The sequence below is a fragment of the Hippoglossus stenolepis genome, chromosome 23, assembly GCF_022539355.2.
Source record: "Hippoglossus stenolepis isolate QCI-W04-F060 chromosome 23, HSTE1.2, whole genome shotgun sequence".
Classification (NCBI taxonomy): Eukaryota; Metazoa; Chordata; class Actinopteri; order Pleuronectiformes; family Pleuronectidae; genus Hippoglossus; species Hippoglossus stenolepis.
In genome coordinates this window covers 10,832,557-10,850,311 of record NC_061505.1, presented here as the reverse complement: position 1 = coordinate 10,850,311, position 17,755 = coordinate 10,832,557, and the positions used below count along the sequence as shown (strand labels likewise).

The 17,755-nt window shown below is 42.2% G+C and overlaps 2 protein-coding genes across 6 annotated transcripts; both read right to left on the bottom strand.

Moving 5' to 3' along the window:
- Positions 1-462: 462 nt before the first annotated feature.
- On the bottom strand, positions 463-6,437 carry fam113 (family with sequence similarity 113). Of its 3 annotated transcripts, none has more exons than XM_035148561.2 (10): positions 6,298-6,437; positions 5,798-5,879; positions 5,437-5,516; positions 4,988-5,220; positions 4,609-4,759; positions 3,411-3,657; positions 2,923-2,991; positions 2,199-2,267; positions 1,154-1,342; positions 463-953 (listed from the first exon to the last, which is right to left on the bottom strand). In XM_035148561.2, exons 1-10 carry the CDS (start codon positions 6,319-6,321, stop codon positions 805-807), a joined length of 1,293 nt encoding a protein of 430 aa, XP_035004452.2. In that variant the 5' UTR covers positions 6,322-6,437; the 3' UTR covers positions 463-804. The 3 variants fall into 3 exon arrangements, with proteins under 3 accessions (XP_035004452.2, XP_035004451.2, XP_035004453.2); XM_035148560.2 differs by having other exon boundaries at positions 1,145-1,342; positions 6,298-6,431; XM_035148562.2 differs by having other exon boundaries at positions 1,145-1,342; positions 2,935-2,991; positions 6,298-6,430.
- Positions 6,438-7,133: 696 nt separating this feature from the next.
- Positions 7,134-17,480, bottom strand: rpgrip1 (RPGR interacting protein 1). 3 transcript variants are annotated; one of them, XM_035148530.2, is made up of 31 exons: positions 17,235-17,480; positions 16,652-16,862; positions 16,186-16,239; positions 15,953-16,070; positions 15,290-15,495; positions 15,090-15,192; positions 14,684-14,824; positions 14,190-14,295; positions 14,026-14,049; positions 13,766-13,912; positions 13,583-13,650; positions 13,119-13,339; positions 12,840-12,946; positions 12,682-12,732; positions 12,417-12,596; positions 12,170-12,287; positions 11,805-11,968; positions 11,358-11,703; positions 11,067-11,227; positions 10,614-10,846; positions 10,342-10,457; positions 10,055-10,260; positions 9,708-9,764; positions 9,455-9,624; positions 9,116-9,194; positions 8,943-9,000; positions 8,607-8,701; positions 8,179-8,368; positions 8,009-8,093; positions 7,771-7,904; positions 7,134-7,501 (listed from the first exon to the last, which is right to left on the bottom strand). In XM_035148530.2, exons 2-31 carry the CDS (start codon positions 16,737-16,739, stop codon positions 7,245-7,247), a joined length of 4,083 nt encoding a protein of 1,360 aa, XP_035004421.2. In that variant the 5' UTR covers positions 16,740-16,862; positions 17,235-17,480; the 3' UTR covers positions 7,134-7,244. The 3 variants fall into 3 exon arrangements, with proteins under 3 accessions (XP_035004421.2, XP_035004420.2, XP_035004419.2); XM_035148529.2 differs by having other exon boundaries at positions 13,583-13,656; positions 17,266-17,478; XM_035148528.2 differs by having other exon boundaries at positions 13,583-13,656; positions 17,235-17,477.
- Between the last annotated feature and the right edge of the window lie 275 nt (positions 17,481-17,755).

The following is a 17,755-nucleotide window of genomic DNA, read 5'->3' as shown; positions in this document are numbered from 1 at the left end:
TTCATTTTGACTCATGAAATGTAAAGCCTGTTAACAAAAATGAGCTGCTCCAACATTTACAGTCTAACATAAAAGGTTCACTGTCTGGTTGTGGAGATGTACCGACACCTTCCCTGTAATCATGTACAGAAACATTTTTTCATTCTAATCTCATTATCCTCAATAGATGTAGACAACACTGCTTTCAGAGTGACATGCTACAATGATCTCAGCAGTACAATCTCTTAAACCTGCTACTGACCCCAGGTTATTGAGTAGAAAGAAGTTCTTCCCTCCAATATGAGCAAGGGTTTAGTTTGGTGTTAGGAAAAAATCCTCAGTCAAAGCGGTTTTTATACCAGAGGGTTTAAATGTTTAGCAGGATTCCAACAAACAGATCAGATTTAGGAAACAATCTTTATATTATGCTTGACCATATATTCTTAATTATAATAAGTATAGTTTTTAATAACCTAAAACTTGTTAGGAAATCTTAGCTTCAACTTTAATAGAACAATTCACCTTATACATTTTAAGTGCAGAATGTAAAAAAATCTGAAAAATACTTTTAAAAACCTTTTCTTGGCAAGAGAACAAACAAATTCAAACTGAGAAAAGGACTAATTTACAATATAAGGACACTGTATACATACGAGAACACTCTGAGTTAGATAAAATCAAGGTGTGAAACGAGCAGTGTGAGGTTGAACACTTCCTCCTGCTTAAAAGCCTGCGTATGGTTTAGAGAACATTGAAAACTTGTGGAACGATGTCCTACAGGATGATGCATGTAACACTTTGAACTTTGAATGCTTGTGAAACAGCTCAGTAGTAACTGACATGATTGGCGTAGTGATTTGGTCTTTGGTGGGCGTATGGAGCAAAGTGGTGTCTGATGTGTCGGTTCCTTATCACGTACTGATGATGGGGCTCATTGTAGGGACCGTGGTAGGGGTGAGGTCTGTAGTGGGAACCTGAAATTCATACAGAACATGTCAACAGGCTCTGTAGTGGATATGACATTTAATGATGATAAAGACCTTCAATAACGAGACCAGATGACCCAAAGAGGTCTTTGGTTTAAACAAATGTGAAAGCATACATGTGTATGAAGTATAACTTGAAGAGCCAAAGAAAGGCTTCCACTTCAGTATTATACACTTACCATTTCCACCCTGTCCATGTTTTTTATACTTGCGTCTGTGGACGGGTAGGGGAGGCTGTGGTGGGAGGACAGGCTGTGGTGGGAGGACAGGCTTGTGGCGATGTGTTCGTTCCCGCTGGTGGTTGTCCTCAAAGTTGAAGCAGTGTAAAGGGAGGGAATCATTGCTGAACTCCTCCCTGTAACCGTTGTCATATCTCTCTGTTGGAGACAAAAATGGAATATATATATACATATATATACATATATACATACATATATATACAATATACATATATACATATATATACATACATATATATATACATATATATACACACACATATATATATACACACATATATACACACATATATATACACATATATATACACATATATATATATACACACATATATATACACATATATATATATATATATATACACACATATATATACATACATACATACATACATACATAAAACGCGAAAGTGGTGACTAGAGAGGGAGGTGAAAGGAAAAAACAACCTTTGAGACTCAGTTTATGTTATTCCTTACTATTATTGTCTGTGTGCCACCCACTGTAACATTGTTTTTGTTTTAAGAGAAGGGTGATGCCTGGGAAGAGCGAGAAACCTCATCAAACCCACTCACTCACTATGAATTCACAGGACAACCTGCTCTATTCACACATGAAACTGAATTTGTACTAGGGAGCCGACCGTCTTAAGTCAAGCGATGTGTGGTTCAACTGAAGGGCGATTGCCTGGGTAATGTCAAGAAAAGGTCAGGGTAGAAGTGCACGTGTAAAAGCTCCTAGTAGTCACTTCACTGCACGTAAACCTTTCCCAGTAAAAGCACAGAAAGTGTTTGGCTGCAACATGTTCCTGTCTTTAGAAATCCTCACTAGAAACAGACATTTGTGTTCTGAAATCACACTGTATTACAAAGGAGCTAGAATATTTGTATGTCACATCAATATTTGGGCTGTATCAGCAAGTATGATTTAAGTTGTTTTTTTTCCCCCCTCACACAGATGAAGCAAAAACCTTGTTGTGTATGTTTTAAACCTCACCCTTGCTGGAAAAATAGTTGGTGGGAGCAGGGCAGTGGAAGTTAGGGGCACAGTCTACTTGACGCACTCCTGAAAGAGCAGAAAATACATGCATCAGAAAACCAATATTATGTTCTCACACCTTCTGCAATTCACCTTTTCAAAGGATGGAAAAAACAAAGGATAATTCAATATACAAATATCAATGTAAAGCTGGGACTGATATTAATACAAATATGTTCTTTCCAAGCACTATCACTGTGATGTTAATGTAACATTCAAACCGTGTTTTGCATTAATTATCTAGACTATGGTGACCCGCCATATTCTAGTGAACCCACAAAAATGTATGCTTCTCATGATAACTTAAGAGATCTCCAACTTGGGTGTTTTGCTCTGTTGCTGCATTATAAAGCTGCAGCTCAGCAAAGTATTGTCCATTAAGTTTTTAGCATCCATGAGCATAGTCATAGTGAAGACCTCACAGTTTCAGCGGTAGTTGTCCACATACGGTACCTGCAAGTGGCATGCAATGTCATTACCTGTCTCATGTGAGAACTTGTCTTTCATTCTTTTGTCTGTGTACCTGTCACTCTGAATCTGCAATGTTTTTGAGTGTGCATGTGCAGCACGCTGCTGTCATAGACATTCTGAGGGAAACTGATTCAGAATATTATGAACCATGAAAGACCTGCCTGGTTATCTACTACAATCCTCCCCATGTTTTTAAACACATCATTCCCACCTGATGTCGTACCTGCAGGGTTGAAAGCATTTCCATAGACTGGCTTCGGAAGAGTCACTTCAGTATGTTCTAAAAAGAATAAAGTCATGTTAACATCATGTTATCATTTAACTTAATTACACTTCCTCTCATTTGTGTAAAGTTACAACCATGTAAAGTTACAGTTTATATACATGTCTCTCTAGACTCATATAATAAATAGATTGAAGGCTTTGATTTAAGTGTATTTGATCAGTTCTTCCTTGAGTCCAAGTGGTAGCTTGGGCCTCATGAAATTAGTTCCCTCTGAGCAATTCTGATGTATTGTGTTCACAGTCATTGAAAAAAACGCACGTGTAATAGTTGCCAGAGTAAAGTCTATGTCTGACTGTTTTAGAGAATATTAAACACAGCATGTAGAAAAAAAACTATAGCAGTATGCCTACACCACCTGTATTACAGTGGCAGTGGATGTGTGCATACACGCAGCATGCAGTGTAACTCCTCACCGACAGGGCTCAGTTCACAGGGCATGTTGACGCCCCAGGCCTGTGCAGCGTGCTGTAACAGCAGGGAGGTTATCCTGCGGTGGGCGAGTGCATTCCAGTGAACTCCATCCTTCGTACGATGCTGCAGAGAAAAGCGGAACTGGAAGTGTAGGTCCAACACGTCTATCCCGTAGGCGTCAGCCAGGGTCCCACTATAGAAGTTAGCTTCGATCACATCATAACGCAGATGGGGGGCCTTGTGCTCAATCTGAGGTGAAAGAAGGAGAGGCGACACATGGTGTAGTCAAGGCTGGGCAATAAAACAATATCAATAATGAATGCAACATAACATAACATTTTCATCAATGGCAATATAACTAAGGTTCAGTATACATCAATATATTCCTCATGCACAGTGAGGAGGTATAGCACATAACTGATCTACCTCAGATTTGTAAAATGCTTTGCTGTATCAAGTGTTCGTCATTCTCTGCTCATTAAAAAGTTTAAAACCACAGCCTCCACTCAGGAGCAAAAATCTGTCTTTAAACTAAACAATGTGACATTTATTGTGATAATGATCAATATCAACTAATATGAACATTTATTCTTCTTGAAAAGTTTTGGCCCTAACGCACAGCCCTAGATGCAGAGAAACAAAAAATCTACCTGGAAACATATTTGCATGGTGTGAACAAAAGCAGGAGGGGGCAGTGAAGAGCTTAGGTAGGATTGGAAATACTATAACGTGCAGGAGTTAGCCACAATAGAGGGTTTTCAACAGCAGTTCACGAAAGGTATAAACATTTTACTGTCCCCCGTCCTAACACTCACTGCAACCGCGCAGCATCTGTTCTTGAAAGCCTGAGATACATTTCAAATTGCACAAATCTGCTTAATGTAGATGTTGTGAACATATCAATTGTATTTATAATGATCTCTGTTTTACTATGAACTTACAGGTTTAATGTGGGTATTCAGTCTTACTATTGGTGGGACAAATTAAATAAAACAATCTTCAATAAATACAAAATATATTATCTATAAACGTTCTAATGGTTGCTACATGAACATTTTCTGTCTGATTTCTGCTTTTTTTTATTTGACTTGGACTGGTGAAGTTTGTCCACCTGATGCCCTTCCAGCTCCTGCCGACACAATGGCCTGTGTGCCATATTTCCATGTCTACTTACAATACAGTTGTTTGGTGATGACATACCTCAGGCACCAGGAAACCACCTTTGATTCTCTCTGCTAAAGGCATAGTGAGGCTCCACATGACCAAGGTTTCCTCGGGCAGGATCCCTCTCATCTTGTCAAAGAACCTACGCAGGTTCTCTTTGTAGTCATCAATCCAGCTGGACTTGTATCTACAAAGCCCAACACAGATACAGACATAATAAGTCAATCTAAATTACAACAACCAGCTAATCAGGTACTTATCATGGTTGGGGGTATATGATTAAGCTTTGTTTTTACCATTCCAAACACACATTTGGCCCATGAACTTGTTCTGTTAGCTCACCAAGCACAATATCACATAAAAATTATAATTATTGCTGCTGGAACTATTAGTAGTTATTCTTTTGTGTTACCACCTTGAGATATCCCAAACGCAGGAGTTGATAATGATTATGTCTGGTTTCAAGCCATTGCGGAAGTCATCTATGATGCTCTGCATGTAGCAAGAGAAGATGCGTGTCACAAAGTAGAAGCGGACCAGGTGGTGGGCGGACTGAAACTGCCGGACCTCTCTGTATCCTGTTCCGTTGTGCAATTGGCTTAGACAGCCCCCTTCTATCAGGCAGTCCATTTCAAAGCTCATCTCGCCCTGAAAAAAGAAAGAGAAGACAAGATTAACAGGAAAAGGTCTCATGCTAAAGAAAGTGTCGCTACTTTTAGATTACAGCTTATAATAATGACTAAATTAAACCAATACAGTCATGTTTTTAACTGATCCAACAAAGACATGGCTTTGATTGCAGTGCTTGCCGCTCAGCCCCGTCTTTTAAATCAGTACATAAACCTGGTAAGTGTTGGTCCTTGCCTTGCTCCTGAGTTGTTGCAAGGTGAGATACTTCTCCTTCTGTAGCAGCAGAACAAGGTCCTTGTATACAGACCTCTGAACTGTGGAGAAAATACAGGGAAAAGGTTGGCAACATTGTCTGTAAACTTTTCATTGCAGATAAACCAGGTAGGATGAACACAAAGTTTTCTAACATCACTCTGCACCATAAACTGTTTATAAAAAGCTCTGCACACAACATCTAGCACACAAACAATAATAAAAAAAAAGGGACAGTATATTGTAGAACTGTCGAGGACTCACTAATGACTCAATAATAATAATAATTAATCAATAAGGTTTAGATATTAGTTATTTGAATGGAGGGTGAGTTTGAACTTACTGGAGTCTCCCAGCACCACGATGAACTTGTTGTGGAGCAGCTGGCTGGCCTGCTGGTGGCTCACACACCTCATCGGCTCCCTCTGTCCACCGTCACACAGAACATGTTCATTTAACCATGGGATAGAAAAGTTAGCATGAAGTGAGTGAGGGCTTTCTAACTGCTGAAAACTAAGCTAGCTCAGCCGTCATTAAAACGTCCATTGCCCAGTTAGCATTAGCATGTTTATGAACTTCCTCCAGGAAAGTTTGCTGTTAGATACGTTTATTGACTCAAGAGGCAAATATCACATTTAATTAACAGATACACGATTTGGTTGTTTAGAAATCATTTTTTTCAAGCTAGCCAACGTCTGAAAGTTTAGGGGTTTCGGCTCCTGCAGTGTCCGCGCCAACGGGCCCCTGGTTCTCCAGCTGTTTGTCCTCGAGCAGGTTAGAGGTCATGGAAAACATTTCACTTTGTCGCTAAAAAACTAATCATGGAAGAAACTTGGGACTCACAGTTTTCTTCGACTCCGCCATCATCCCGTTACACACAGGTGCACACAATCAGACGACGCCTTCGCTGACTGTGGGAAATATCATTGTTCTCAAGAGGCCGCGCCGCTCAGGGTTGCCAGGTCTGATTGGAAAGAAATGAACGAACAAACAGCCCTAAATTCCGCTCAATGAAACACAACGTGCCTCTGTTATACAGTATCGCTATCATCATGCCCCTGAGACCATGATTGGACCAGTTTGGGTATAAACGTTCACTGTGACCCAAAGAAGAACTGATCAGTTTTTGGTGGTTGAGGGTCGAAGGTCAAGCTCACGTGACCTCCTCTATATTTCAAGAACAAATTGAGGGAATTTCTTCAAACGCTCACTCGGACTAATAGACTACCTGAACCGAGTTTGATAATCAGAGGTCAGAGGTCACAGAGACCTTACACATGACAGCTCAGAAACGCCTTGAGAGGGATGTCTTACAATTTGGTGCAAACGATCACTCGCACTTAAAGATCGACAGATTCAATTTGGGTGCTTGGACATCGACGGACAAGTCCTCGGTGACATCGTTTTACTTGTGAACGTGATATGACCGCGACACCCATTTGGAATTTCTTGACATCTGGCGCAAACATTCACTTGGACTATAGGATGACCTGATGTGAATTTGGAGGTCAAAGGTCAAGGTGACCACGTAATCATAAGATCGCCTCTAATACAATTATGTATTTAGATATTTTCAACAAGATATATATATGATAAGGATGTACAAAATGATTTGGGAGATGGAAATAACTGGTCATTAAATGGTAAAATCCCCGAAAAAGAAAAAGGACAGCCTCAAATGACTTTCAAGAATGATTCTTTATTTCATTACTGTTGCTACAAACAAGGAAAGGTCAGCTCTTCCGCACGCTCAAAACAGTTTCATAGAGAAAACAACTTTTTTACTGTCATTAGAAATCACTGTCCTCATCATAATCCAGCACTTGTATCTGATCTTTTTTCTTCCCTTCCTCTTGCTCCTCTTCTTTCTTCTCCTCTTCTTCTTTTTCTTCTTCTTCTTCTTCTTCTTCTTCTTCATCTGTTTCGTCTTCTTTCTTGGTCTCATCTTCCTTGTGAAACTCCTGGTATATCCCGGTCAGAGCTTTTGCTGCTTCAAGAGACACTTTCAGATTTCCTATCACCTCCTTGTCCTCATCTAGACTCAAGACTGGAGGAAACAGAAACACAGAGCTCCATGTTTTTACACATTATCAATACAGGAATATGAAAGAGCATGCAACAATGGTATGATTATACCATTATGATAAAATAATCCAAATTGTTTGGAGAGCTTCAGAGGGGGGCTGCCACACTGAATGCCCTGGCCATATCACTGGGTCACAGGCTAGGTTCCAGGATGAAGTATAAGGGTGGAGGAGGTCAGAGAGGTACTGAGGGGCCAGGGTATGAAACCTATCACACACTACCAATACCTACTGTCAATCTCTTGTTCGAGGACATCATTTCCTGTGAGCAGCAGTTCTTGTAGGTCGAGAGACGCGTGTCCCACGTCCACACACTCCTCCTCATCATCATCATCCATCGGCTCACTGACGACTGTGAACTTCAACCTGCCGCGAGTCAGGCGGACATACATTGTTAAATACTGTGATTTGGATGTACACGTAAAAGGAGAAGACGTAATGAGTGATACACAACAAACAGATGGTGTTACCTGCCCTGGTTGGGGTCAGTGCCCTCCAGCATGGTGTAGAGATACTGTCTGAGTGGAGCCGACCGCGATCCGTCCACGTAGATCACTGAGAGAGACCATGACAGAGCTTTGTAAAGGAGCGGTGAAAGGAAAAAACTGCACAGAAACACGAAAAGCTCACCAGCTCTCACCTCGTGTGAAGTTGTAGTGAACCTCCTCTCCCTTTGTGGGTTTGCGGAGGGACATAGGCGTTTCTGTCGTCTCTATGGGGACGCCCAGCAGCCGATATTCCACGTACACACGCTGCACCGACTTGTCCAGGGCCACATGTGAGGACGGTTCAAACATCAAGGACAGGATCTCGACTCTCAACTTTTCTCTCTGAAAAGCACAGAAATCCAGCTCATAAATTCGTCGGAAGCAGACGAATCAATAACATCTGACTGACACATTCACATTTATATTTGTGTCTCTATGTATATTATACATTTTGACCAGTTTGTTGAAATGGAAGATCAAACTTACAACAGATCTGAAGATGGACAAACAACAATAATAAGAAAGCTTAAGATTCTTCCTTTGTTAATTCATTTTCTCTCACTCACTGAGTTAAATGTACCTTTCTTATTTTCCGTTTAGGAGGAATGATGATCATGTCGCTTAGGGAGGAGCTTGACTCTGAAGACTTAGGGACATCACTCTCTCCTGCAGCAGCTGTGTCGTAAAAGAACCCCAAAAAATTTATTTCATTTTAATTTCCATTGTCTGGGATACAAATTAAAGCTTCATATATTTGGAATAGGTCATTTGTATGATGAATCTCTATATTTTGTAAAAGTTGCGAGGTCAAATTGTTTGCTATGTGATGTTTTTTCTTCTCATTTAACCAACGTCAGACTGAGGTTTCAAATTACCGAGAGAAACTCAAGGCAGGTGTGTGTATGTGAATAGTTACCACTCTCACTCCTTCCCTCCTCTTCATCCTCTGACACCTGATCCACAGAGAGGAGGTCCTGAGAAGAAGAAATGAACCCACACACTCTTGATTCTCTTTTCACAACACTGTGTTAACTGATATTTATTCTCCAAGGTAAAAAAAGGTGTTTTTAAGAGACAGTGAGTTCCTACCTGAGTCCTGACAGCACTAGCGGAGCTTTCCCTTGACAGAGTGGCAGGTGATTGCCTGGGAGACCTTCCCTCTGAGGAGCTGAAAAGAAATTTTTCAACATATTCTTATTATTTAATCTTATTTCATCCAGAAAACATTTAAGAACAATTACAGATGGTATACCACATTTGTTCATATGATATTGATTAGTTGATATAAGTTGCATTGTTTTTAGCTGCTGGCTGTATGGGGATCTTATTTACTTATTTGCCCTTCTACATAAGAATGTGACAAAAAAATCAAGCCTTACAATATCAAAAATATGCCATGTATTTTTAAAAGAACAATCAACAACTTACGTCCGAGATGGCAAATGAGAGGGTTTTGACTCAGGCGTAAGATGGGCAGTTGACCTCTTGGTGGATCTCTTCCTGTCTCTGGACTGACGGGTGTCCAGAGGTTTCACAGAGGTGTTTGGCTCAGGTCGTGTGTTCTTTGAGCTTTTCAGTTTGACAGCTGGAGGCATAGGCTGCAAACAGATGAATATACAAGTAAACAAAATGATCACAATAACACTCAGCAGTTGGACCTTTGTAGGTGTTTGAATCTCACCCAGGTTTTTGTCTCCCTTTGCACTGCTTTGGTTTCTCTTGCAGCGAGTAGCTGAGTCTGGATCAAAAGTAAAAAACAAAACAATACTCAAGCTGGTGAAATGGGGTATATTTAAACATTTACCATAGACTTAATAGATAAAAATGGACATGTCTCCTCTTCCTTCCATGATGCCAAAACATCCCAGATATGAACGCTGCCATCTTGCGGATTGGGATTGGGATTCAGGTTTTCATTCCTTTTTATCGATTCATATATTAATTAAACGTATGAACATAAGATACATGTCTAGTTCCTGGGAGCATTGCGATTCCTAAATTATTTGACACAGCAGAATTAAGAATGACCTTCACTCTGGGCTTGGCTATGGGCTTCTGTGACTCCTCCTCTTCTCTCCTCCTCTCCTCCGTCCCAGTGCTTTCTGTCGCCCTGTTCTGTCTTCCCTGTTTAACCAGCGAGTCGTCTGCCGTTGGCAGGAAGGGGTACTTCCATTTTATCATGATCCTGACCATGCCCCGAGGTCCCCCAGCTGGATCCCTCAGAACATAGTCACCTGGCAGGGCAGAGAGAAACATAGAGATGAATACAGTAATCATTTACAGGTAAGTATATATTCTTCTTTTCTCTCCCTCACCTCTGATCTCCCTGCCTGTAGCCAGGGCTCGCAGTGGGATGGGGGTCTTGGCCAGATAAGTTGGTGGCATTTGGTCATCACCATCATCAAACAAGTACACCCAAAGACTACTTGACCTGGGCAGAGGTGAAGAAACTTTTAAGTACATTACCAAACGGGTTCTACAGTATCAAAATAATCGATGTGTTCTAATATGTTGCATCACATTCATGGATTTGGAGAAAGACTTTGCAATTAACAACAACTTCAATTCAAATACATATTCACCATACCTCAAGTAGTGCAACACATCAGCTGTTACTGCCAGTGGGTAGCTGGTTTTGTCATTGAACACCGGGTCAGCAGCGCACTGGACCGTTTGAGAGACGTGAGGCGGCAGGTCGTAGAACCTGTAAGTCACGTAGGCGTCAGGAAGTAGTCCTGGCCAACGAGCATTGAGGCCCACACAGCGCTCCAACATCACCACCAACTCATTGGGGATCCCTCCGCCGTAGTCATGTATCTCCTGCCACAATTAACAAATCATGTCAGAAACACAGTCCCATACATGCTGAAAATGTGGCAGAGCAGTGACTTTGTAGAGTCTTGTAGTCCCCATGAGGTTACCGGACAAACAGAGACTCACAAAGTCACTGTTTTATTTAAACTTGGTTAAGGTCAGATCCAGGATTTCCGCTTTGCAAGATGGGATGTATTTTCTCTCCGAGTGTCCCTCGCTGTCTTACCTCGGAACATGTCTCTTGCCAGCCATAAGAGTAATGCACAGGACTCCTCTGTGTCGCTGTTCTCCTTTCACCTGGTTGCTCTACCTCAATGCAAATGGGCTCTGCAGGAGGGAACAGACGCACCCAGAAATCCACCACACCCACAATTTCAGCTTCAGAGCCTTAGAGAGAGACAGAGAAAAGAAACGGTTTTGACATGAGTTGATGCCTGTATTTGAAAAAGATAGAGCTGATCAAACACAGGTAATAAGTGGGATATTAAGGTATAGAACATCTTCTAAAATTCCTTACCTGTGATATTGAAACGTCCACTGACACGCTGCCCTCTCCTCTCCATGGTGCCCATGAGCGACATCTGCCCACTTCCATGAGTCACAAACTTGACCCCTCCTAACGCCTGGTGGAGCTCCACTCTGACCCTTGACCCCTGACCTCCCAGCCTGCCCAGATCGCGGGCTGTTAGAGCGTACCGGGACGTGAAGCCGTAGTTGGGCTGACTGCCTGACACGAGGGGAGTGGAGTGCACCTCAAAGTCCAAGAGGCCGTAGGTGCAGAAGGTCACGATGTCCTCGCTGATGCCCGTTCCTGCACTGAGCCTGCTCATAATCCGCTGCCCTGCTGGTGTGTAAGTGGCAGCCTGGAGGTGCAAAAACAGCAGACATCAGCATCCTGGGAAGCCTGAGTGGAATTAGTCGAGATAAAAACAATCTAGTTCCTATAAAAGGTCTGAGTTTTCACCTTAAGGTGGATCTCTAGCAGTGACTCCCCTGCTCTCAGCTGAGAAAAACACATGTCGTCTTCAATGGGCTGTACCACCTCCTGGTCTCCAGCTGGCCAGGTGTACTGCATTGGTATGGTCCGTTTATAGTTCCTGGGGCTGTATGCTAGCTCTTTCAACTGGGCTTTAGAGGACAAAGACAAAATAAAGACTCGAGAATCTGAAGGGTTACATTTTTTTCCTAATGGGAACTACTATAATCTCATTTCTACACATCTGGTGAATTTAAATGTGGTTTCATTAGGGAACTGTTGGGCCTTGGCAGAGGTATTTGCTCTGTGAATGCTCCTTTAGTTTATGATATGGGATGATCTGTTTTCCATACCTTGCAAAGTGTTGATCTGAAGGGCTCGTTTGGATAAAAGCTTGACTTTCTCTGCCATCCTACTCCTGCTCTCCTCCCTTTCTCTCTCCATCCTCTGGCCAACTGTGTTTAACTCTTCCTTGGGGTTGAAATAGAGAAGAGAAAAATCAGAAACAAAAGATCCCAAAACTGTCAGTGCTGATGTCACTTTATACTTGTTCGCATTTGCACCATCTTCATGTTAACTTTGGTGTGTATGTGGATGTACCTTCAGGTCGTTACTGATTTGATGCTCCAGCAGTAGCAGGTTTCTGGTTTTCTGTAGCTCCAGCACAGTCTCAGCATGTGTTGCCTGGATATTTACCATTTCACGGGGCAAATCCTCTACCTTCCCATCAGCCCAGAGGAAACGCAGACTCTCCCTGCTCTCCTGCTGCATCCTGAATGCCTGTAATTGGAGGGAGACCACGACACAAGATTTGAAAGTAGTTGGTTCAGTCTTTTCGAGCAGCGAGGTACAAGAGAGGACAAACCTTGATCTGCAAAAGAGTGTCACTGAGCTCCTCGACACTCATGTCAAACACCTAGAAGAGAGGATGAGCTGTGTCAAGATAACACACAGAAAACAGACAAGAAGCAGATGTTGTATAACAGCTTGAGGAGTGTTGTTATTCAGTTCATCATCTCTGACCTTAGTTACAGAGTCCAGTCTGTCCTGCAGAGCGGAGACCTGCTCTCTGTACTGGAGAAGCTCCCGCTCTAGATGCTCACGTTTGTCTCCTGTCATCACTGGAAACTCTAAAAGGAAACAACACAGGATAGATGCTTTTTCAAGGGAATTCATTTGCTTTTGTAGCAAACGACAGATGTTTCAGATGCTGTCAAAATTGATCCTCAATGGTGAATTATCATTGATTATCTCCAAATTGATTTGTTTCATCAAGCTGCAGCAACACACTGAGACTCCTACCTCTGTCCCGCTCTCTGTGCTCTTCTAACATCTTCTTCTCTTGTCTCAGTTTCTCTTTCTCCAGCTCCAGTCTGCCTCTCTCCTCCCTCTCTGCTCTCAGTGCCTCCTCCAGCCTCTGGATATCCAGCCTGCACACGTTTGGCCCCACGTCCTCACTCTTGTGGTCCACTACGCTACGCTCTTCCACGTGGCCATCGTGGTTGCTTTGGGCAGACAAAGTACTAGGGAAGAGAGGATACATGTTGTATGCTCTATTGTAAATATTGCCCTTTAAATCACTGGTACAGAGTTGATATTGTCGTACTAATGTGCAGACAAGTATTCATTACAGTCAGAGCAAACCAAACCATTTCAGAAGTCTCATAGTCTCATAGTCTGTTTATTCATCTCAATTTCCAATAACAAAGGTTTCATCCTAATAGCCTTCTGATTAATGTGGTGCATTATATCTTAGAGACTCTTACCTCTCTAGGAGAGTGTCATAGTTTTCTTTTATCATGTCCCTCTCTCCTTCCAGGTCTGTTATCCTCTCCTGTAGCTGAAAGAAAAGGAGTTAAAGTCTTTTGAAGATGTTACAGGATCTTCAGCTCCTTTTTGTTCCCTCTTGTTATTATTGATACATGCAGATACAGATACAGATGCAGTACCTTGTCCAGGTTCTGTAGAGACAGGGTAGCTGTGTTAAACTGTCCCTGCAGTGCCAGCGCTCTTTGTTTCTCCTGCTTCAGCTGTTCTGTCAGCTCCTCCACTTTCTCCAGCAGAGCTCCCTGGCTTTCCCTCAGCGACCTGTGACTCTGGGGTGGAAACATTACACACTCAATATAAATATAACCAGTAATTAATTGACTGAGTCCTTGCTCATGTTCTAAAATATTCATTGATCTTTTGTACGTGGCAAGGTTTTTACCTCATCTAGCTGATTCTCATATGCCTGGAAAGAAAGACAGAAAACCGTTTATCTTTTGAGGTGAAATAAATTAAGTGCTGAAAAGAAAAAAAACAACTGAATTGATAACAGAAGAATAAACGACTAATGTGCTGAATAAATGGCTGATGGGACGGCCATCTTACTTCTTGCAGGTCGTTGAACTTCTCCTGCGTAACTCGCAGAGCTGTGCTCTTGTTTGAGAGCTGATTTTGGAGACGAATCAGATCCACGTTCTCTCTGATAGTTATTCTGACAGGGAAACAAGACATAACGACAATAAAGTAACATTTCATTTACAACGTTGTTACACAAGACACTATGGGTAGTACATTTCACCATACATATTCTCAAACTGTAGATATTTAGTTTATACTGTATATATTCGTTTTTATTCCTATTATATTTTTCTATATTTTTTAATATTTCTTTACACTGGTGCATGTTACTTAAAACTTTCCTGATGTAAATTTATGGCTGTCCTTGCTGCTATAACATTGCAAATTTCCCCTGTTGTGGGACCAATACATAATTATCTAATGTTATTTTAGCTTAAAATCTACTTGAAAAACTGCAGCAGCAACAGTAGCATTAGGTGTAGTGGTGGTAGCAGTGGCAGGGTCATGTCCTCTGTAGCCACCTGTGTGTGTCGGCCTGCTGCTTCCTCATCTCTTTCACGGTTCCCTCGATCTCCTTCTCCTTCTCTCTCAGTGTGTCTCTGAGGGACTGGGCAGTCAGCTCCATCTCGGCCACCCTCACCTGCTCTGTCACACTGGACCTGCTGGATTGGGAGAGATGGTGATGAGGTCAAAGTGGAGGCATGGGAGGGAGAGTGATGATTGTTTTTTCTGTATTTGAGTTGACAAGTGTGTAATTAGAAGTAAAACAGTGAGAGGCTTTGGCAGGACTTTGGAGATATGGGAAATTGCGCTCTCTGAAATGTATGTGGCTATTATAATGATCCACAGGTGGATGTTCACACAGACCCTCAGCAGAGAGTGTCATCTTGAGAATTGTGAATAAATTGTTTTCCTGTTGACACTTACAATCTCTCCACCTCCGCCCTGCTGTCATCCACCATGGGGCCATAGCGGGGCGGGGCTGTCTGGGCTGCCCTCCTGACTGGGCCCTCCACTTCCATATTTTTACCTGTAATAAAGAAGATGATGATGATGACACTAGAGGAAGGTCAGAGATAGAGGAGGAGGCAATGGTCAGGCTTTTGTGTGCTTATTTTTTTCTTCACCTTTGCTGAACTTGTATGGTGTGCGTCCCCCCAGGTCCATAATGTGCTGCTTGGCCAAGCTGAGTTTGTTCTGTAGCAACCCTTTCTGGCTCTCCAGCATAGCCACATGTGCTTCCAGCTCCTGTATGGTGTCCTCCATGTCTCTCTCCTTCACACCGGTGGACCCAGGACGGGCCTGACGAAGACGCATTAGCCTGGTGGACATCCTGGGACCGGGAGGAGGAATCACATCAGCCTAATTTGTGCGCTTGTCTTCATCATTTATCTCTTATAATCACATTCTAGTGCAGCGACATAGAAGAGCATCCTTGACAAATGAGATGCCCTAGATATCTGGTGTTATAGTCATTACCTCCACCAATGATGTTTTCATGTGTCTGTTTGTGTGTTCATTTGCAACAAAGATTACACTAAAACAACTGTACAGATTTTTAGGAAACTTGGTCGATGGATCACAGAAAAAATCATTTAATTTAAGTGCAGAACTGGATCAGGGGGCAGATGCAGGAATATTTTTCTCTTTCTTTAACACTGTGAGATAGGGTTTTTCAACATATTTTGGAAACCGATAACTATGAGTGTGTATCATTAGGCACAACTTGATTGGATTTGTGCTATTCTAGTTATGGTATGTATCAACGTTTCTGTTTTAATGTGTGTTACCTGCGCAGCCTCTGTTCCTGTGTACGCGTGTGTTGCCTCAGCACACTGTTCTCCTCCTGCAGCCGCAGACACAGGTCCTCCAGGTGCTCTCTGGGAAACCGAAACAGGCGTTGAGGATCTGAGAGAGAGGGGGAGAGAGAGAGAGAGATTCCTATGTTACTAGGAACAATTCTTTTGTTTTCCTTCCATTGAAGATCAGTTGAAATGTGATGAGTTTTGTAAGGAGGTTTTACCTTTTGTCTTCATAACATGATGCTTCTTCCACAGTTTCACATCACGAAGAGTATCTGGGGGATGGCAGGAAGGTGACATTTACAAAAGTTGGATTTAGGCACACAAATGTAAACTAATGAAGTTCTTGTGCAGAATTCTCAAAGACCTACAATAATTACCCCCTTGTCCTTCAATCAACTTTCATCATTCATGTGTATTCTTAATCTTCTCCCGAAGCCAAAGCTAATTGCAATTTTAAATTTCAAATATACACTCGAGCTTTGATGAGGAGGTAGAGATATCACCAGTAGAACATCAGCTCTGTTGCTCTGTGCTGGAACATCTGCATTATCTATGCTGATGAATATCCAAATAATTTTTCTGGATGATATTGACAAATTCTACAAATTATAAAATTGTAGAGAAGATGAACATTGAATAATTTGTTACTAAACTAAACACATACACAGACCATTGTACACAAACCTGGGACAGTTGGCATGAGCCCCCCCCTGATTAGCCCCACATCTCTGACTGGGAGATCCTCGGCCGTCTCGTCCATGACAGGTGACATCACGCCTCTCCAGTGGGACTCAGCCAATCGGACAGGTCCAGTCTTCCAAATGTCACCGCAGCAAATTTGTCACATCGATATCAACTGCTGGTTCACTGGCCTCCATGCAGGAGAAGTTGCAGACTGCAAGGTGGATGGAGAAGAATTATGTTAAAATCAATACGAAAATGAACAGGCAACCAGTGTAGGGACCAGTGTTTCTCTCCTTTTGGTCCTAGTCAGCTCTCGTGCAGCAGAATTTTGAATCAACTGTAGCTGATTTGTTGTGTTTATTGGTAGACCAGAAAGCAGAAATGGGCTCACTTTGGAAAATGTATCATCCCCAACAGTATTATCTTGACTATACATTTACATTATACAATCCCCTGGGCTTCTCTGATAGACAGTTATGCTGTGTGAACAGTGGGAATCATACTGGTAGAACAGTTGCACATTTAGCTTTCCCCTCCATATACAACAACACTGAAACCTATAGTCACTAAACATTTGACTTACCCTTGTTTGCTGACCCTCCAATGTAGTTTACCTTCAGTAAAGAAATGTGTTGTGTTCCTGCTCCAGCCTGGTGTCCATTGTAATCTGCTTCTACGTGTAGTGTCCCCGCCCTGTGCTTGGGTGATATCAGATTTAATCCCTCTTCATCCCTTCCTCCCTTCTTCTTTCACAGCCCCTATTAGCTTTGTCTTTAATGACACATGTCCTGGAGGAAATGTGTTCAGCAATTCACACCAGTGTTAACTGATATCTTGCAGTGATCTTATGTTTGTGTGCATGCATGCATGCATACCTGTGAGTGAAGACTGGTGGGCATAATTCCTTCTTGCAACACTCACAGTCTTGACGTCTGTCTCAGTGCTCCATCTGCCCAGAGGATAATCCCGTCTCTGCGCTAATCTGATTAGCACCAGTCAGGTTCTAGCTTGTGGACTGTAATAACTACAAATAGGTATTATTTGAATGGTGTGTGCTCAACTTTTTAACAGAGCACAAGCGAAGGGAAGATGAATGAGGAGATG

Coding starts and splice junctions, on each gene's coding strand:
- fam113 (XM_035148560.2), bottom strand. CDS start 6,321: ATGATGGCGGAGTCGAAGAAAACT. Junction 5,517..5,797: donor CGTGGTGCTGGGAGACTCCA/GTAAGTTCAAAC, acceptor TTTTCTCCACAG/TTCAGAGGTCTGTATACAAG. Junction 3,658..4,608: donor GTGGTTTCCTGGTGCCTGAG/GTATGTCATCAC, acceptor CTTTCACCTCAG/ATTGAGCACAAGGCCCCCCA.
- rpgrip1 (XM_035148529.2), bottom strand. CDS start 16,739: ATGTCACCTGTCATGGACGAGACGGCCGAGGATCTCCCAGTCAGAGAT. Junction 15,193..15,289: donor ACCATACAAGTTCAGCAAAG/GTGAAGAAAAAA, acceptor TCTTTATTACAG/GTAAAAATATGGAAGTGGAG. Junction 11,704..11,804: donor TGCTAGAGATCCACCTTAAG/GTGAAAACTCAG, acceptor TTGCACCTCCAG/GCTGCCACTTACACACCAGC.